This window comes from Ochotona princeps, chromosome 7 (genome assembly GCF_030435755.1).
Source record: "Ochotona princeps isolate mOchPri1 chromosome 7, mOchPri1.hap1, whole genome shotgun sequence".
NCBI classification, from domain to species: domain Eukaryota; kingdom Metazoa; phylum Chordata; class Mammalia; order Lagomorpha; family Ochotonidae; genus Ochotona; species Ochotona princeps.
In genome coordinates, this window is record NC_080838.1 from 7,298,046 (window position 1) to 7,318,138 (window position 20,093).

Sequence of the window (20,093 nt, forward strand, 5' to 3'; positions counted from 1 at the left end):
GGGCCTAGGGCTCAGCAGGGGCTGCTGGGAGACGAGGGCCCACTCCCTGCAGTGCACGCCTCAGGCATGGCTTCCGCGAGAAAGTCCCTAGGACTGCTGCCTGTGAAATGTTCCCATTTCCCCCCAGGTCTGATGGCTTTGGGGATCTTGTACGGGCCAAGTTTTGTGTGTGTTTGTTTAGTAGAGAACCACACAGTGTTGACTGCGGGCAGTCCTGCCCAGCCCTGCCTCTACGGGATAGAGGCGGCAGTGACAGGTTTCCTGTTATTTCCCTTTCTGTTCTTGCCTGGCCCCCCTGGGATCCTGTCTACCAACAAGCTGTTTCTGGTTCCTTCCTGCAGCCGGTGCAGCCCCATCCTTCACCCAGAATGTCACCTCAATTAATTAGTTCTGCAGACACGAGACAGATCTATCACAGCCCCGTGACTCCCGTCAGCAGGAGTCCTGTGAGTGATCAGCACCTCCCCGCCGGCGGGCCTGAGCCGGCTTGAATCGGCAAGGGCAGCGGCCGCCGGGGGCCATCCTTGGCGCTGGGCAGAAGCTCGGCATCAGGAGGAGCCCCCAGGTCTGCAGCCACCTGCGAGGGGCGCTCTGGGGGAATCAGGAGGCCAGATGGGCAGCCAAGTGCCCTGGCCTGCAGGCTCCCGACTGGGCACTCCCAAGCTGACGCCACTTCCTCCTCTTCCCCCCCCCTGCCCTGCCCCCGCAGGTGTTTGAGGAGCTGTGGAAGGGTGAGGGGAAGACGGCAGCGCAAATTGTACAGGAAAAGCAGCTGGGATTGATGCAGGATCTGGCGGCCCTGGAACGGCTGTGCCGCGCCACCCTGGACGAACACCCCCAAGTGGTGAGGAGCAGGGAACTGGGAGTGACCCTGCTGAGCCCCCCACTGCTCCTGCGGAGGCATCAGCAAGCATTACTGTCACTGGCTTCCTACTTATGGTCAAAAGAGATGAAGTCGCAGGAAGGTTGGGTGAAGGGGACCTTTTTTTTTGACCAGGAAACTGCCCCCCGTGTTTACCTCCAAGAGGCTGCAGTGTCAGGGTTAATTTCAGGCTCACTAGATCCAGGCCTGAGCCTGTCCACCTCCCGTGGGCCTGGCCATGGGCTTCAGTTGCTAAGGCAGCAACGTGACCACAGAGGGAAAAGGCTTCCACTTCCTGTCTGTGCGAGGAGGGAAGAAGGGCAGAAGGGACGATTATTCCCACATGGTGATGAGGGCCCTGCCCAGGAGTGTGGCTGGAAGCCGCCACTGCAGGCACTGAGCCCAGCACCAGGTCACACCGTGCCACACACAGGCCATCTGGAGCAGCCTGTCCGTCGGGGGATTCACTGGCATCACCTTCAGAATGGCCCGCGTCTCCCCAGGAGGCAGCGGGGACAGGACAGCTCTGTAAGGCGCTCTCGAGGAAGACAATTTGCCCCCACCCCATGACCTCCACCTGCCTGCCACACGGCAGCGACCCATACAGCTGCGATTGGCACTAAGAAGCCGGTGTGTGCCGGACACTGCCAAGCTGGAGGTCAGGCTCATGGCCTCGGTCATGTTTTGTGGGTTTGTTTCCCAATGACTAGATCTTCCTGCAGGCCACCCCACTCTTACTAGACTCAGTTCCTCCTGGGCAACAGCATCCCTCCAGGCCTCCTGGAGCCCCAGAGGGGAGTGTCCTGTTTCCCTAGGACCCGGCACAGCCCACTGGCCCCCTGAGGTGGGAAGGTGCCTACAACCTCCTTGGAACTTCATCTCCCCTTCCATAGGGACCTGTAGGCCCTAGTGGTGTCCAGGTGCTCCAGCTCTTACATAGCTCTCTCTCCAAAGGTGGCGGATGTGAAGGGCGGCAACCCCAAGGCCATAAACAAGCTGGTTGGGCTGGTCCGGAAAGCCACGATGAGCCGAGCAGACCCCGCCACCATCAAGCAGATCCTGGAGAAGCAGCTGTCATTGTCACTGTCGTCCACCTCGTAACACTCCAGGTCTGACCGACAGGGGCCCCGCTCACCTCCCTGTGCAAAGAACTGGCGTCTCAGCCTGGGCTGCTTCCCCTTCTGTTTTGGCCAGACGCCACTCCTGCAGACGGCCTCATGTTTACACGTCGTCCAAGCTGCTGCTGACCCTAAAGCACCTGGAATGCCATGTCTCTGCCCAGTGGGGACAACTCTTTGCTGCTTAAGCCCAGGAGCATGTGCCCAAGGCCGGCTGTGCTGCTTGGTGCAGGGAGCAGCAAGCGAGACAGGCACTGGGGCACATGAAACCCAGGTGAGGTCAAAGAGGAAGAAAGCGCAACAGAGCCAGCGACACTCGCGTTTGGTTAGGAGTGCCGAGAGCGTGGGAGGGCGGGCAGGACGGTGGCCGCATCCACTGGGGAGGGGCGCGTGCCCTTTCAACGTCCCACGCATCCCAGCAGGCACCAGTCTGACAATAACTGAATTGTTTTTGTGACACCAGAAGTTTTCAAATAAATTTAATGAATAAAATATATACTGAAATATCACATAAAAAATTCACTTCAAAGATTGTGCAGTTGACAACTCCCCTCCCAACTCTCAGATCAGAGAAAGATAAAAGCTGTAACATTTGTGATTTGTTTAGCTTGGAGAGAAGACAATAAACTGGTACGCCAGACCCGAGCCCTCCCCCGGGGACAGGAGTCCTGCAGGCACAGGACGCAGCCCTTGGCTCGGCGCGTGCCTCTGCTCGCCGACAGTGCTCACAGGCTAGCTTTGCAAATGCTGTTTTCAAAGTGAGTTTGTCACACAGTGATGGCAGCAAGACAGCAAGGTCTTTGGAAGGCCCTGGCTTTCAGCCGGCTCAACCAGCCTGCTGAGAACAGTAGACACATCAGGGGAAAAGCAGACCGTCACCGTCCCATCTTCCCCCTCCACCCTCACTACAGCATGGACCAACTGCGCCCAGCTCACAGGCCAGAGCTGTGGCCTTACCTAACCAGGAGTGGTGAGACAGGTGTCCCCCTCAGCCGGCCGAGGGCGCAGGGCTGTGTGATGTTCCGGCAAGCTTCAGAGGTGACCTAGAGCTCTAGGGGATCTGTTCCCTCCCCCAGTGAGCCCATGTGTCCCACGCTCTGCCACAGAACTGGAAACAAGCAAGGGCAGGCTCCCAGAGCACCTCCGAGGCAGCCCAGCCAAGCCGCTCCCGGGCCTCGCCGTGCCGGTCTCCGCGCTAGACAGGCAGAGCAGGTCTGCGGGAACCTGGTGGGCTCAGGAGGAGGAGGGCAGCTCCCTGTTAGAGACCCCCCCATTTGCACAAGTTCTGCCTTCTAAGTCATCAAACTAAAAGCACCGAAGGGTCTTTATAGACTCTTCCAGATCAAGGACCTGCTTAAGTGGGATGTATTTCAAAAGAAACAGTTTACCAGTGAAAACCATGGACTGACAACTGCTTAACCCTACAGAAAAATGCCAGCATTAAAACCTCTGGCTTTTACAAGGCTACTTCTCATCCACCTTGAACAATGAATGGTCAGTGCTCTTGAATGTGAAGTTCTGAAAACTGGATTTCCTATTTTAATGACACAGCTACCAGGAAAAATGGCACAGCTCTGACTGGAACCTGTCTAGATCCCAGAGAGATGGGCTTCTGGAAGAATCCAAGAACTTGACATGGTCTGGTCCTGCTCCTAACAGGCCTGAGAGGCTGACATCCCCGAGGGTTAGAGGGGGTGGCAGAGTTCCATGTCTGCTGTACCGGGGAGGTTAGACTGAGTGGCAGTCACAGCCGGGGCACTGTAATCCACACACCTCTAAGGGTGGTGGTAGAGAGCCGAGGGAATGTGCTGGAAAACTGGCTCTCCCCATGACGGCCTGAGCCAGCTGTGCCTGCTCAGGCCCAAACCATGTGCTGCTACCTGAGGAAGAGGGTGGCTGGCGGGCTCCTGGCAGGAAGGTGGGAGGGTAGGAAGGTTGGTGCCAGCTCCTAGCATTGGAAGTGGCCAAGAAGAGTTTACATTTGGTGCGGCCAAGTACCAGTTCTGGCGCCTGGGCTGTGTGGGCAGGCAGCGTCTGCCTCTGTCCAGGCTTGTTCAGCAAGGTCCCTCAGGGTCTAAGTGGGGAGAAAATTAAGTCCTTGCGCCCAGGAAGGCTATCCCTGCCGAGCGCCCCGCCCTCTTCTTTCCGGTCACCGTTGCTCAAGTGGAAGAACACCGTGACATTTCTGAAAGTGCAGACCCTCTTTCAGCTTAACATTGGACAATTCCGCTTACAGCTTAGGACCGTGACCTACAGCTTACATTGCATTTTTCAAATCAATTGAATTTAGCTGTATCACAGTGACTGTTGAGAAGGGAAACAAAAAAAATTTTAAATCCCCGTCCACCAGGAAGGCCTAGTTACCTGTGACCACAGTGGCAGCTTTGCCTCCTCTGCAGTGTGGCTGTCAGCCGCACTGGCCCTGAGCTGTGGGGTGCCCTGCTCCCCACTGCAGCCCTCTTGCCGCCTCCTTTATTCAGATGATTTGGCAAACATATCACTGGTCAGGCCATCCGTGCCAGATTCCTTCAACACCTGCAGGGCTAAGAAGGGCCCGATCTGGGGTGAGACTTTTGCACACATGCAGGTAAACACCAGCTGACACACTAAAAAGCAGACGGCTAGAGCCTCAGCTCCATGACGTTTATGATCGGGGCCCAAGTGAGCAATGGTGAGTCAGGTGTACAGGCTATGTCTTGTCGGGGCACAATTCTCAGTGACCCAATAGGAAAATAAACAGTAGCTCAAGCCACAATTGTTTCTGGGCATTCTAGGTGCAAGAGGCCGAAGAGGTAAAGGCAGCCTCCCGCTGTGCCCCAGCCCTCCTCCCGGAGACCCACACCGAAAAGACCTGTTTCTCCCGTTAATGAGCTTCCGAAATGATTGGTCCTCCACAACAATTAATGGCCTAATAAATGCCCAAGTGTAGACCTCATTTACTAAGGCCAAATTATCCCCAAACCATTCTTAGTCTTCTGAGAGCTCATTCAGAAGCATTAGGTTTATGACAGTCATTCAGAAACCAAAAAACACACAAAAAAGGCAACCCATTCTTTCAAGATGTGTTCTCATTGCCTTGTTCTGATAAGCTGTTATTTGATGGAGAATTGCTGTTGTGTGACGTATTAACTGATGGAGAAAGTACTTTAGAAGGGCCAGGAATTTTTTCTTAATGGTTCAAAAACTGTCAGGGCTTGTGCCACAGAAGAGCTAATGCCACAGGGCTGGCTGAGACCCTCAGAGCGACATGTGGGCAGGCCCGGTGACTGGGAGCAGCACCTGCAACAAACAGCACCTGTCCCGCCAAAGGGCGTTTCATGCCAACGACCATGATCGCCATTTCAGCAACCACAGGACTGGTGACTCTGAACTGCACTGACTGCTGGAGCACACACAGACATGGAACCACACCAGACACAGCCCACCTACCCGGGCAGTGCTTCCTGGCGGACAGCAACCCGGAAGCACAGCCTCAGCCTAGTCTAAGCTTCAGGGAACACACGGAAGGCGGCTCACATGACCACAGCAGCCAAGCCTACTTCCTAGACAAACTAACAGCTCTGAGTACCCCCGTTTGTGCCTCCCATCCCTGGATTCTGCGCACAAGCTGCTGCTTTCTGAGCAGCATCCTGGCCTTGTGAGTCTTAATGGCATGAAAGCCAACAGTGTTCTCTGACCCACGTGAAAGCCCCCTCCTCAGGGAAGCCACTAAGGGCTGGCGACGGTCCTGAGTGCACCCCCTACACAGCACTGAGAGCAGCAGCCAGCTCATGGGGAAAGCAGCACCTCTACCTGGTTATTCCAGGACCCCACCTGACAGCTGGAAAACTTAGCTCACTCAGGACCTGTGTGTATTCTGGGCTGCACAAAGTTCTCCAATATTTGTGAAGTGAGGAGTCGGCATTTAGCCTGGTGGTTGGCATGCTCACCTGCCTTCCACACTGGGGTGTGGGGGTTACAGCCTCAGCTCCACTCCTGATGCCAGCTTTCCGGGAGGCACTGGGGAGGGCCCACAGAACATGGTGCCTGTCCTGGCACCCCCACAGGAGACCTGCATCGAGTCCCCGGCTCTCACCTTCACCAGCCACCCCATCCCACCTCCCAGCTTTGACTCCCAGGAAGCCCCTGGCCTTTGTCGACATTTTGCTTCTCTCTCTCTCTCTCACACACACATACAGACACACACAAATATTTAAAAAGTGTTTTGGAAAAACATTTACTGACTTAGCCGTTTTCAAAAAAATCAATTTTAAATAAGTCAGTGCTCTCATATTTTGAACCACAAAATCCACTCAGTCTGGAACTTGAAGTCAGACCGTGAATTATGACTTGAGGTTAATGCCATGATAGTCCAGGAACCCATGACTCACCTTCCCTGCCAGGCTGCTGAGCCAGACAGAGCGACGCCTGCCCAGGAGCCTGCCCCAGAGGGTTTGCAGCCACCGCTCCTCTCTCCACTGTGTCTTCCCAACAACGTGGAAGCCTGTCTCACACAGGAGAGGGTCTACTCTCGGACCACATTTTTTAAGCATACTGGGTATTTTTAAAATTTTTTTTCTCCCCAATCCATCATTTATGATTTCTAAAGGCCTCACTTGTTTACTCCAGAGCTAGAATATTCTACTTCAGCAGTGTGATTTCCTTCCCACCATCCCCACCTGCCACACAGTGTCTTGGTTCTTGCCTAGATCAGCCTTCCCTCCTCCAGATCTTCCAGGCTCTGCGCCTCTCCTGTTCCAGCCTGGGGTCTCTGCACTTGGCATGACCACACTCGGCTGGCAGGTGCATTTCCCCAACTTCATTTTTGTCAAACCATGAACCCAACCCTCTGCAGGCAGGGCTGTGGTGAGCTCAGAAATAAGCATTGCTTTCCAGGTCCACATGGGCAGCTCAGGAGGCCTAGTGTGACAGCTTGCTGCCCACACCCACCATGAGCAGTTCCACGTGCTGCCTGCATCCCAGGCACTGTCAATACTGCCTTCCTTTAAAGCAGGCCTACTTCAGTACCTACTGGGAGAAAGAAAAATATAAATGTGACATTCCACAATGAACCTGCGATGCAGAGAGCCCACTGCCACCAGCAGAGAGTGGAGCAAGGTGCAAATCAAGCCAAAAAAAGCTGAAGAATAGTTTTCCAGATGTGGCCTTAGCATTCTGTGACTTGGTTAAGTCCACACAGGATAAACATTGGTGCAAAATAAAGAGGATAATAAATTACAGCTAAGTCCCATCTTCGATAGTCCTTCTCTCCACCTTAAAACAAACCTCCTGTTTGAGCAGACACTAGGGTGTCCACAGTGGGCCAGAGGGCTGGGCCTTGCACGCTGCCGCTGCCCTACAGCGCACAGACTAGTGTTGAAGACAAGCCCATCAGAAGTCAGAAACCAGACACCTTGCTTTCTTGTTTACCAGTGATGAAACTGCTGGGCTGGCTCCTGAGAGCTGACCCTGGCCAGGCCCCATCTCCTGGCATCTTCACTCCAGCGGCTGGCTGGCTGGCTGTTTTTGTAGAAAGACCCTTGGAGCACAGAAGGGCTGTTATGCTGTGTGGCATCTCAGCAAGTCTCTCCTCCTGTACCTAGCGCCTGACTAAGGCCAAACCCACGCTGTTCCTGAGGCATGGATCAGACCTGCAGCTGCCCGTGGGGCCCAGCCAAGATGCTCCCAAGAAGGGAAAGACCGGGGGCAGGCACACTTTCCAATTTCCTACAAACACGGAGGCCCCTCCACCTCACTTGCCTCTCACCTGCAAAACTGGAAACAAAACAGACTGGGGTGGGGTTTCATCTCCATAAACAAGGGCTTTTTTTTTCTGGTCTTATTTTTAGTGTGCAGTATTCTGTGCACTTCCCCCTCTTAGTGGTGGTTTAAGGTGCTGTGGTTGTCAACATAATCACGCCTCTTGGAGCAGACTGAGCAGCGACAGGGGCACTAACATGCCACGTGGGGGCCTCCAATAGAGCCCATGACTCAGAAGGCAGTGTGTGTGTGTGTGTGTGTGTGTGTGTGTGTGTGTGCTTGGAGTGAATTGCCAGCAGGCACTGGGCTCTGCATTTACATCCCAGCTGCCCTGGCAGGCTGTCTGGTTTCTCCTTCTCTACCAAGTACAACACCTTAGCAGAAGCAAACAGAATTTAAAATCATGAACCAGTGGTTTGCACAGGCTCCCTACATTTTCCCTACCAACCCCCACCAAAAACATACACACTCCATACACACACCCTCAAAAACTCACCATGAGCGAGAGCTCCCTAAGCTGATGGCTGTTTTCATGGAACACTAAAACATGAATGTGGGTTGCCTCGCTTCTCTGTGGAAGCACACAACTCCATGCTTTCTTCATCTGGTCAGGCGCCCGAAAGCCAGAGTGACAGTTTGCATAGCTCAGTGTCATTTTATGCATATCTCATGCAGATAAGGCTACCTCAGTGGGGTCATGCTGATGAGAGTGGTCTCCAGCGACCAGGAACATTCCATTCCAAATGCTCTCTGGCTGCTCCTGGCTTCCCAGGCAGTGAGTGGAGGTCGCTGGATTTTCCCATCCCATAAGGCACTGTGTGTTGGGTAGCACTTGCGTCCTGGAAGTCAGAGGGACGTGGGCTTCACCATGCTGGCTCCACAGAGCCGGAGGAGGTGGCAGGGAGGGATCCAGCCTTAGTCTTTGATGACACGGAAGCCAAAGGCCACAGGTGCACCACTGTAGCTTTAGGTCTCGCCGGCCACAGGAGGCCTCCCCACAAATGCTGGACCCCAGTATTGGCTCCATGGGATCGGAGCTGCCAAGATGAATGACCTGGAGTGGTGCAAGGGCTCTGAGCTCATCGTCATCGGACAGTGTGAGGAGGAAAAGCCACAGATACAAAACAGCTGTGGGATGTACATTCGATACGCCGTCAGGTGGAGAGACCCACCCAGGGGTGAGGAGATAGAAAATGCCCATCCCGCAAATCAAGTATCGTCAGGAAACACCAAAGTAGAAATCGGTGTAAGCAGCTTTGCATTTAACATTCAGTCCAAACACTAAAACCTTGTGAAACAAGAACCTCTATTCAGGGGGGAAAAAAACCAACAACAAAAAAGCTAACAGCAGGAGTCATCAAAGTCCCCTAGCACCTGGCAGCACAGGATGGAGTGTTCCTGGGCCAAGGCGGCCAGCTCCTTCAGGAACTCGGGAAAGAGGGCTGCGGCCAGCATGGGGTTCCTCACCGGCGGCGGCAGGTGTGGGGGCACCCCAGCCACCTTGGCTCTGCTTGGCAGGAAGGGATGAAGTACTCTTGGGGGGCCATCCAACAGGTTCGTGCCACCTCCTGTCCTGGCAGCTTCCTGAACGGGGTCTGAAACCAGAAAGACAACTGTCAGGGTTACCCTCCAGGACCCTTGCCCGGCCACCTGAAATGGAGAGAGAGGCGGTGGGTGGGGTGTGTCTGGCAGGCAGCAAGCATGCAGACACATCTCAGGTGTTCTGGCTCACAGGCGTTTTGCCATCAGGTAACCTCCAGCCCGTGGCACCTGAGAGGAGCCTTCTACCCAAAATCCTGCATAAGGAACTCCACACAGGCCTGTCAGGAATCCCCTGGGCCCAGCCTGTGCTGGCAAGGGACACGTGAATAAGGTGTCCTGTGCTGCCGCCACAGGTTGAAGATGTCCTGTGAGTGGCCCCGCCTGCTCTCGGGCTCCCCGTGCCGAGGCAGCTGTTCTGTCTTCGGCAGTTTAGGCCTGAGCATGGTGGAGATTCAGTGGAGATGCTCTGTTCACCCGGCCCCCAGGATGCCAGCTGCAGGTGCTCCACATCCCCTGCTGGCCTGGCTGGCCAGCCTTTCACAGAAAGGGAAGCAGCGAGGGGGAAAGCTGGGTGCTGGCAAAACCACAGCAACCACTCCCTGCTGCCATGGGAACGCAGCGGTGGCATGTGGCTGGGAAGCCTGCTTTGCCAAACGACGCCCAGGGCTTTCCAGCTCAGAATCAAGCCTTTGGGGAAGTGTGGCCATATGCTGTGACATAGTTAAGTGATCTGCATTTTCCTATCAAGTCAGCTTTACTGGTTAAAATGGCTCAGTACCCCTGACGATTTAATTCTTTAATACCCCAGCCCTCGTATATCTGGCAATCATACAGGCCTCCTTCTGCCCCCTACCCCCATACCCAAATAGTCTCATTACTCCTTTTAAATCACTACATTCAGGCTCTTCATTATTTTGGCTGCTGTTTAAAATTCAGTCCCATTTTTCAACACCCTTTGTGGAGTGTCGCTTAACTACAGTACTAAAAATTCTTGACATTTATAGTACTTTCCACATCTCACTACTACAGTCTTTAGTGTTAAAAAAAAAAAAAAACTGCCACTTTGCTGCTTTAAATATCCTTTCAGAGGAAAGTTCATCACGGTTTGTGCCATAAAAAACTGGAAACGTTAGGAATCTGCTGGTACCTTTCAGTACAAACTCTAAGCTTGCACTGACCCTAGGCTGAGGACACATCACCCCCTCCCCGGCCCTTGGGCGGTGTTGGTCTCCCAAATGCCCAACCAAGCACAGGAAAGAAGCCAGCCTGGACACCCATGAGGAACAGGGCACCTGTGGGTTGTGTGGGTGCTATTCCCACGCCCACAGCTGCACTGGTTGTGCGGCTTCCTTCACCTGGAATGCCTCCCCACGTTACTGCTTGACTGCAGCTGAGCCAAATGCCACCACCTGCTGGCTGAGTTTCTTCAGGCAAGTCGCTTCACCTCTGGGTCACAAGCTTGGAGAAATCAGTGGGCAGCTGTCACGCACACAGGGACCTCTGGCTAAGGGTCAGGCGACACACCACAGGTACCCTGCCCTTGGGGAGCCCTGCCTGCGGATGGAGGCTTGGCACTGCCCTCCAGCCTGGCACCATCTCCTCCACGTGGCTTTGAGCTCCGCAAGGCAGAGCCCCTGCCAGCCTTCCATAGTCATGGGAGCAGGGGAGCACATGAGCGTTTGCTGATGGTGTGAGTGAACTAACTGACCAACCCCAGTTCTTCCCAGTTCCCATCGCCCCCTGGAGCTGGCTCCCACTGCTCCTCTGCAACTTTGTCTTTCAAATTCCCTCCTCTCCTGCCCTCCCCTAACAAGGATTCTGGTGGCTCGGCTAGCTGGCTGAACACAAGCATCAACAAGTATCATTGCCAAGGCTGCCCGGCCCAGCCAGGTTCACTGCTGGAGGGCCGGTGGGGGGGAGATCGAGGCATGTACGGGGAGCCCTCACACTGCCAGCAGCCGGCACAGTGGTGTGGGCCACCTCTAGGGGGCTGGCCTGTCCATGTGGCTCCACAGGCCCCCCTCAAGCGGTTCTGGCAAGCAGCTTCTCACACAAGGGCACTTCAAAAACTTCATGGGAAGCATGATCAAAAGCTTATTCTGGTGCAGAAAATCTGAAATCCATGCTGTTCTTAGTTGATACGCGTTTTCTGTAGACTTTGTGAAGACCCGTTATAAGCAAAGAGTCCCATTTAAATCCATTTGCCACAGACTTTCCGAAGTCCCTTCACATGACATGCTTCCTTTTCTGTGAAGTGGAGATGACAGCTAGCTCACCTCCTGTCTAGAATCAGAGATCAATTAAAAGAACTCTGGATAGAACACAAGCAAGTACTATGCTATGGCTTGGGAGAACGAACCTGGCCCTGAGAGGGCAGGGGTCTCCTGGGCGGTCAGCTGGCAGCGGCACAGGCAGGTCAGGAGGCCTGTTTGCCACCCACTGCCTACCTCCCAGCCCGGCTGCCAGGAGGTGGAGGGCACGCACCTGAGCCATGCCCCTTGTAACAGGGTTCCACAACAGGCACAAGCACCTGTGAAAGAGGCAGGGAAGGAGAGGCACGAGGGAGTGCCAAAATCAGCTGTTTCTGAAATGAAATCCTGCCCTGGGTGCTTTAAAAGAGGGCAGCACAGGGTTTTCAAAACTAACACAGGGAAGATTCTGGAACTGGGAGAGGGAGCTGTGTCGCATTCACCCCGCTGGCAGCACTGTGCAGCACGGGGCACTGCGCAGGCCCAGGAACGGCCAACAGGAGGCCTGTGACAACACGACCCTTCATGTGTCCGAGTGAGAACAGGGCTACCAGCTCCAGCTCCTTGCAGAAAACCACTGCCCAGTGAGGCCTGCTGCAGAGGACAGCTCTACAGCGTGTCAGAGAACTCGCTCACTCCATGACTTTAGAGCTCTGTGAGGAGGCTGGGGAGAAGTGGCGCTCTGCTAACACCCTCCCCAGGGTCAACCTTATTAGCAACTTAATGCAAAACACCTAGTTAATAAACAAGTTTTATATCCCAGGAGAACTCCCTATGGGTACCCGGAATGTCCCATGACTGCTAGATGACTACCTGACAATCTTGTGCAGAGGAAACAAGTTCCTGTGGGCGCACACATTGCACATACATGGCCACCAGACACCCTGAGGGTAGGACAGGGCTCAGGCATGAGGGGCCTCCTCCCACACTCCCACCCTGAACATGCCGGTTCAGGCTCAGCACACTGCCCTGTCCAGCCCGGTCCATGTGTGCGTGGATCTCGATGACCCAGCCGGGGCAGGATCAGTACTGGAGCTTCAGGATCCGGGCAGCCCTCCCTGGGCCTCCACCTCAGCTTCCACACGTGACACTAAGTTTACAGAACCTTTCTGGCCCATTTTCCAGTACTAACGAAACTGAACTGCCAGGAAAGCACTTTACACACTGGAAACCTGGAGGCCAGCGTGAGCACACTGAAGGCACACTGCAGAAGGCACTGCGAACCCCTCAACTACTCCTGCCAGCACTTCCGCTCCACTGTGGAATCTGTGCTGGCCCTGGGGCTTGTACACATGACAGGACACAGCAGGACTGCCCCCACAGGACTCTGCTTCTGAGCCTCAAATCCAAAGATGTTCCCATTCCATCCGCAGGACAGTGATGTTGAAAAGCCTGGGCTGGCCTCGCGGGGTGTAAGAAACGCCCCACCGCTCCTGCCGGCTGCCTCAGTGAGGACTTCCCAGATATGCAGCGCCCTGCCGCAGGCACAAAGGCTAGTGCAGGTGAAATCGGCCAAGGCTGGCCCAGATCAGCAGCACACCCAGGCAAGCACACGCTCTCGACCGATCGCAAATGGCTCTGTTTGGGCCACAGCGTTTTTACACGGCGGGCTATGGAAGCATTCTCCCAGCTCCGAGCAGCAGAGCTCACAGACCTATCTCCCATGTGGCTAGCAGAGGCCACGAGGGGCCCGAGGCCCACCTCACCACCAACATGTGGAGGCTTCTTTCCCTCCACAGGCGACTTGACCTGCTCTCTGATCCAACAGCTGAAGCCTGACCCATTTTAACTAGCTGCACACAGCAAAACTTAGCCGTGCCACACCCGAGGGCTCAGCTCTACTGGAGTTCTGGCTTTAGTCAGAAAGAAGCCCTAGACATGGAGGACAAATCCTTCATTTGGAAGCTGGGATACAAGTGACCCAGGGAAGCAAAGTGACCAAGTTCAAGCAACTGAAGCAGGAACAGACCTTTGGCTTTCCTTACAGGCTTCAAAACTACCCTGTGTGACATCCCTGCCTCTCCTGACCCAGTTTTGGACCCCGTGCCTGAGTCCTCCTCTCTCCACTGTGGCTTCCATGAAGAGGCCCGACTTGTCCACGAAGAAGCCAGTGCGACAAGGAGCATCTCCTGGTCCCGGTGTGCACGGACCCAGGCCTAAGTCACAGCTGTGGGGACAGAGGTTACCAAATCTGTCCAGCCAGAGCGTCCATGAGGAGAGCAGTGGCGGTGGCCGGGCCTGGCAGGGCCTGGCCTGAGCTGAGCACCCATCCTCCTCCCCACGGCTTCAGCCCAACGCTGCCACTTCAGCTCAAGAAGGCACTGACAGGGCCCGGCGGCGTGGCCCAGCGGCTAAGGTCCTCGCCTTGAACGCACCGGGATCCCATATGGGCACCGGTTCTAATTCCGGCAGCTCCACTTCCCATCCAGCTCCCTGCTTGTGGCCTGGGAAAGCAATTGAGGACGGCCCAAAGCTTTGGGACCCTGCATCCACATGGGAGACCTAGAAGAGGTTCCTGGTCCCAGCATCGGAGCAGCGCGTACCGGCCCGTTGCGGCTCACTTGGGGAGTGAATCATCAGATGGAAGATCTTGCTCTCTGTCTCTCCTCCTCTCTGTATATCCGGCTTTCCAATGATAATAAAAGCTTAAAAAAAAAAAAAAAAAGAAGGCACTGACAGAAACTTCAGCCTGAGCAGACACCTCCCTTCTCCTCATCCAAATGACTGCATCCTGACCTCACAGAGCCCGACAGCACATTTATTTTTGGCCTGAGGGCTTCTGGAAACATAATACAGAGAACAGGTAGCCTCTTCAGGACAGGGCTGGCCAACAAATAGCTCAGGGGGCTGCACAAAATGCCTTTTGCTGGCGCAAGTATGCTGTGTTCTGCATTCTGCCCAGATAACACCCCCCATAGCAGCTCCTCCCTGATCCTTTCTGTTAGCACAAATGTCCAGCTGATTCCTTTCCAGGGAAAATGGGCTCGGCCAGGCAGGGCGGACCTCTCTTCAGGCCTGAGAACACGAGGAGGGGCTCATCCTCGCCCTGTAAAATACACCTGTCTTCAGATGCTTCCACGGCCCAGCAAGAGATGGGCAGCATCTGGGAAATGGAGCAACAGTGTAAAGGAGAGAACCCTGCGCAGGGCTGGCTGACCTTTGGTTAGTGCTTCCGAGGTCAGATCAGACATGTCCACTCGGAAGAGCAGATACTGCTGGGCTTGTAGGAGGAGTCCTGGGAAGTCTCTCTCCATAGACGCAAACTGTTCAATCTTGTTCTTCACAGACGCAAGGACCTGTTAAAAATAACATTCGCCATGCCAGTGGCTTCACAATGCAATTCCACTCTTGGGTATCAATGTCTGGTTCAGGTGCAGCCCTCATTACTGCAACTATTAGGGTATTAGGCAGTGGCTCGTAGTTAACTGCCGGCACATGCTTGGTAGGGCACCCTCACAACATCAAATAAATGAAGCTTTGCACCTTGTCCAAAAGATTCTACATAGCTAGCTTAATAGGACAGGAAAGAAGGTAAATGGCACCAGAGGGCTTTTTGAGCAAAATGCAAAATCATGAAGGGAGAGGGATAAACTGGGCCAGTGAATTAGCACGCAGAGAGACAGAGGTTACGGATGCGGGCACAGCTGACAGACGTACCTGGTAGAGTGAGCGGACACTCGGCTGGAAGACCATGTTGGTGTTGAGCAGGAAGGAGCGGAGCAGTGGCTGGGGGTAGCTGGCGAGTTGAGTGATGATCCCGATCAGCAGCAAATTAACATGCAGAGAGTTCTCCAGCATGTTCTCCAGCTTGGACAGGACCACACTGATGAACGGGCCTGCAGGAAGACACAAGGCCTCAGTGCTGGCTGGGCACGTGGGCACGCCATTCCTCAACAACTGTACGTGGGCCCAGCAGGTGCAAACCCAGAGGGACACGCAAGGCCAAGGCCGCCGCCGCTGCTGCCGCTGCCTCAGGCCGACAGAAAAAAAGCACCATCACCATCATGAGTGGCACTCCACTCCACGGGGAGTTTGACCCTTTTTGCAAATGACCAGAGACCTTGAAGGAAAGAAAGAAATAACCAGACATCAAATAATTTAATCTTTAAACATTAAAATATGCTTTTCTATGCTGCTTCTCCATTTCCTGGAGGTTGCCAAATGTTCACAACAGATATTTATCAGCCCCTGATGCTGTGGATGATGGGATTGCTTAGAAACTTTAGAGATCAAGAAGAGTGTTGTGACCCCCACCCAAAAAAAAAAAAAAAACAAAACAAAGCAAAACTTTATTAAAAAAAAAAAAGCCCTACCAAGCAAAGACATGCCATGTTTACCACATAGGAAGAGCGTGAACAAGGACTTTCTGCCCTGAACAAACAGCCTGAAAAAGTCTGCTTCAGTAAATGTGCCAAGATGGAAGAGCAGGAGAGAGAGACAGACTGGGGGCCAAGGATGGTCTCCTGGGCTCTAACCTGAGAAGGCCTGGTATCTCGGCAACCAATCTTTGATTCTCACCTGAGAGAAGAGACACGGTTTGACGTGTCACAGATTTCTGAAAAAAAGAAGATCCCTAGGAATGGCAGAGCAGGTTGCCAGATGAGGCACAGAGGAGCCTCTGCAGCTGTGGGGCACCAGCAGGCAGGTGCCTGACGGCTCAGGTCACGGGGGGCAGCAAATAATACGGGCCTCAGTAAAATCACCTCGAAGATGTCTTAAATTGTTTACCATAAAATGGATCCATTAAACAAAATTCATGAAAACTCTGTATTTCCCCTAGTGGAGCCATTAATGATGCCACTGAACAGTGGCATATTTATAACAAAAGCACAGAACCCTTGGTAAGTAACCACGCCTTGTGAAGGCTTCATCATTCACAGATGCTTTACCCAGAGACCCCAAGGGCAGAGAAAACATACTGCTCTGCCAGGAAGCACAGCTGTTGGCAAGAAATGGGCATACCGCTTATGCAACTTTTACCCACATAGGTGAGAAACAGGGTAAAACAAGGCTCCTGTCTTGGGGAAGACCAGTGATGTCTCCGTGTGGGAAGGGATCCCCCCAAAACGACAAGGGCAGGGCCAACAGGGTGGGTTAGCACATTAATCTTCTGTCTGCAGTGCTGATATCCCATACGGGCACTGGTTCTAGTTCTGAAAGCTCTACTTTTGATCCGGCTCTCTGCTTATGGCCTGGGAAAGCAAAGGGGGATGGCCCAAGTCCTTGGGCCCTTGCACCCACATGAGAAACCTGAAGGAGGCTCCTGTCTCCTAGCTTTGGATCAGCCCAGCTCCGACTTTTGCAGCCATATGATGAGTGAATCCGTGGATGGAAGATCTCTCTGTCTCTCCTTTTCTCTAAAAATGACAGAGGCACCACCCTCTCATGGAGTTTAGCAATGACATCCTAGTCTTGGGATGAGGCAGAGCCCCTCTGTCACTTCCTGTAACATAGTAGCCAATGAACTGCAGACACCATCACCCCCTCCACCTCACCTCCCTCCTCCGAGAAGTTCATAAACAACTGGGACAGCTGGCCAAACACATTCAGCCTGGCATCTGGCCTCCACTGACAGGGAAAGGGCTGCCTGGTCAACCTGTGACCCGGTCTTTCCCCAGGTCCTAATACCTGCTTCCCTACAGTCCCTGGATCCGAATCTTTCCTTCCAGCTGGAGCAAAAATAAGTGGTTGAAGTTGCGTTCACCTGTTCCCCTGGGTAGAGTTCTCTGCCAACCACACGCCCTTCATGTGATTCCTCACTGTCTCTTCTCAGGTCGCACAATGCGCATGTGCTTATCAGACTGCCCGATGGACATGAGGACTGCTGAGCATTGTGGCCAAGGGTGCGGGGGTGATGACAACCCAAGGCCATTACAATCCCAAGAGGGGGTAGGAGGACAACTCGAACCTCACACCCTGCAGAGTAAGACTGTGTCATCACTGCCTTGGATGGACAAATGTGAAGCCAAGGACCTGGCGCAGTAGCCTAGCAGCTAAAGTCCTTGCCTTGCGTGCACCGGGATCCCAGATGGGTGCCAATTTTAATCCCAGGGGCACCCGTTTCCCATCTAGCTCCATGCTTGCGGCCTAGGAAAGCAGTCAAGGACAGCCCAAAGACATTGGACCCTGCACCCACATGGGAGACCTGGAAGAGGCTGCTGGCTTCAGGTCAGCTCAGCTCTGGCCGTTGTAGTCACTTGCAGAGTGAATCATCAGAAAGAAGATCTTCCTCTCCGTCTCTCCTCCTTTATGACTTTCCAATAAAAATAAATAAATCTTTTTTAAAAAAATGAGGTCAAGGCCCAAAGGTCACCATGATCATCAATCAGTGTCATTAATTACAATTTCTAAGGTATTTGTAATAAGAAAAACAAATCTTAAACCCATTTTAATCCTAGTTAGTTTCTAGCACATTGAAAAACAAAAAAAAAAAACTATTCACCAGAAAAGCAGTTGCCAGGGGAAACCAGTACGCAGCCCAAAAATCAGATTGCTCAGCTACAATTCAGAAAGTCCAGGATGGTCAGAGTAAAGGGTGTGTTTTTTCACGCCCTCCTCTTCTAGCAGGACAAACTCCCCATCCAGCTCTTGTTACTATCTGCTCCCTTAGCTCCCTGCCTCAGTCTATCACGGCTCCTTGGCCCTTTGGGTCCCCGGCTACAGGGATGGAGCTTCCGTAAGCCTGGCGCCTCGGCCTTGCAGGTCCTCCCTAGGAAACAGCTCCTGCCTACCGGCCTCAGTGCCCACCTGCCCCCGCCAGCACTGCCTCAGGGCTGGTTCCAGTAACAGCTCTGTTATTGCAACAGAAATTTTTTAAAAAATTATAAAATGAAAACAGTCCTTCCCACCAGAGGAAACTCCAGTTACCAGATTCTAATGTATTTTTTAAAAGTTTTACATATTTAACAATGTCTCAGCTATTACAGAAAACACTCTATTCACATCACCTCCCAGGTAGCAGCCAGTGTTGTCAGCATTTTCCAGGGATCAGCTCAATACAATCACCCCACGGAGGCAGCTGATGGCATATATCGCCAACCAAACGCCGAGGCTGAATGCTAAGCAAGGGAGTCAGAGCGTTAATTTGGATCGTCTGTTCCCAGTGCCGTCACCATCACATTATCACACGGCCCGGGGAAGCAAGTGGTACGTGCCTCTGTGTGCATGCGTGTGTGTCTGAACTCGGCTGTGTATTTCAGTTTTTGTTTTTAAATAAACAGCAACAGCCTCTAGACACCATTCTGTAGCTTTCTTTTTCACTTACTAGGCCTGGGGACTGTCCCCTCTCAGTACATACAGAGCTATGTCTATAGCATACTGGATACAGTCAGTCTCATCAGGCGGGCCTTGGGGTTGTCCCCGGGCTTGCCCTGATGTGTGCGTCTATCACAGCAGAGGAGTGTGAACAGGGCTGTGGACATCCTCCCAAGAATGACACTGCAGGACAGAAGTGCTGGCGCACCCGGATTTCTGCTACAAATTCCCGGAGGCCCTCCCTTAGGCTTCCCAGCACCAGCCTCTGCTCTGCAGTGCCCGCTCCCACACACGGCTTGGCTCTCACGGGTCTGCTCATGGCACCCCCCAACTGTACCGCTGCCAGCGCTTCTCCTGAGCCTGAGCCACAAGCCCTTGTTCTTCCGCTTGGCACTCTGACGCCCATAACCTGGCATCCACTGCGCTCTGGCTTCCTCTCCCACTTCCCTGGCCCACGCAGTCCACACCCCCGCAGGCAGGCTGCCAGGGTCTATCCTTTGCACCAGGGCACCTCCCGTTAGCACCCCGAGCTCCTGGAGGTCTTTCCCACTCCTGTGGGGATCCTTCATGACTCTACACATAGCAACTACAGACTCATTTCCGACTAACAGGGCGTGACATGTCTTTGCTCTCAAAGCGCGTGAATTTCTTTTGTTTTGTGACCTGTCAAGTTTGAGGAATCAACAAAGGATGGCTGAATAGGTGAATAACAAAATTAGGTAAAGAGAACACTTCGCTGTGCCCTGGAAGCAAAGTCAGTGCAGCCAAAGTCGGAATTCCTTGGAGGGAAGGAAGTCACGCCTCCCGCTCTCACACACACTTACAAGTCTGAAAACTGCAAAGCAAGCCTGCACGGGAGGAAAATAAGATGCTTCCTGAAGCTCAGTGTTGGTTTCATGGACAAACAGGAAGAGCTCCTGGCTGTAATTACCAAGGTGTAGTAAAGACGGGCACTGCACATTACCGTCCACGAGCCTCGCAGGTGAAACACACCCTTTCATGAGCTTCACATTCACTCTGTGCTTGTTTTTAGTCCCCAATTCCTTTTTGCTTCCTCAATGTACACATTTCCTGGGAACAAAGCTCTTCTGTGTAAGCGCCAGTATGATGAAAAGCAATCTTCCTCAGCTATGGGCGGCCTGACAGGGCATCCTAAGAAGGGCTACAGGATTAGGCTGGCATTTCCCACCAGGCGAGCGTAAAATGGGGCGGGCCTCCGGTGAAGGCTCATAGCCGGGCTAAGTCTGCTTGCCTCTCTCTAACTAAGTTCTCCTGGCCCCCTCCACTACCTTCCCCTTATCAGACAGAACCGTAAGATTATCTAATCCC

The 20,093-nt window shown here is 53.5% G+C and overlaps 2 protein-coding genes across 3 annotated transcripts in view; one reads left to right on the forward strand and one right to left on the reverse strand.

The window, feature by feature from the left end:
* Window positions 1-2,058, forward strand: part of GATB (glutamyl-tRNA amidotransferase subunit B) — a 73,916-nt gene extending 71,858 nt beyond the window's left edge. For both annotated transcript variants that reach the window (XM_058666761.1, XM_004588171.2), the window contains exons 12-13: window positions 710-844; window positions 1,817-2,058. In XM_058666761.1, the coding sequence (XP_058522744.1) occupies window positions 710-844; window positions 1,817-1,963 (282 nt within the window). In that variant the 3' untranslated portion in view covers window positions 1,964-2,058. The remainder of the gene's footprint in view (window positions 1-709; window positions 845-1,816) is intronic.
* Window positions 2,059-9,008: 6,950 nt separating this feature from the next.
* The window catches only part of FHIP1A (FHF complex subunit HOOK interacting protein 1A), a 99,243-nt gene continuing 88,158 nt past the window's right edge, over window positions 9,009-20,093 (reverse strand). The window contains exons 9-11 of the mRNA XM_004588121.3: window positions 15,168-15,346; window positions 14,668-14,806; window positions 9,009-9,314 (exon numbers count right to left, since the gene is read on the reverse strand). Of these exons, the coding sequence (XP_004588178.2) occupies window positions 9,061-9,314; window positions 14,668-14,806; window positions 15,168-15,346 (572 nt within the window). The 3' untranslated portion in view covers window positions 9,009-9,060. The remainder of the gene's footprint in view (window positions 9,315-14,667; window positions 14,807-15,167; window positions 15,347-20,093) is intronic.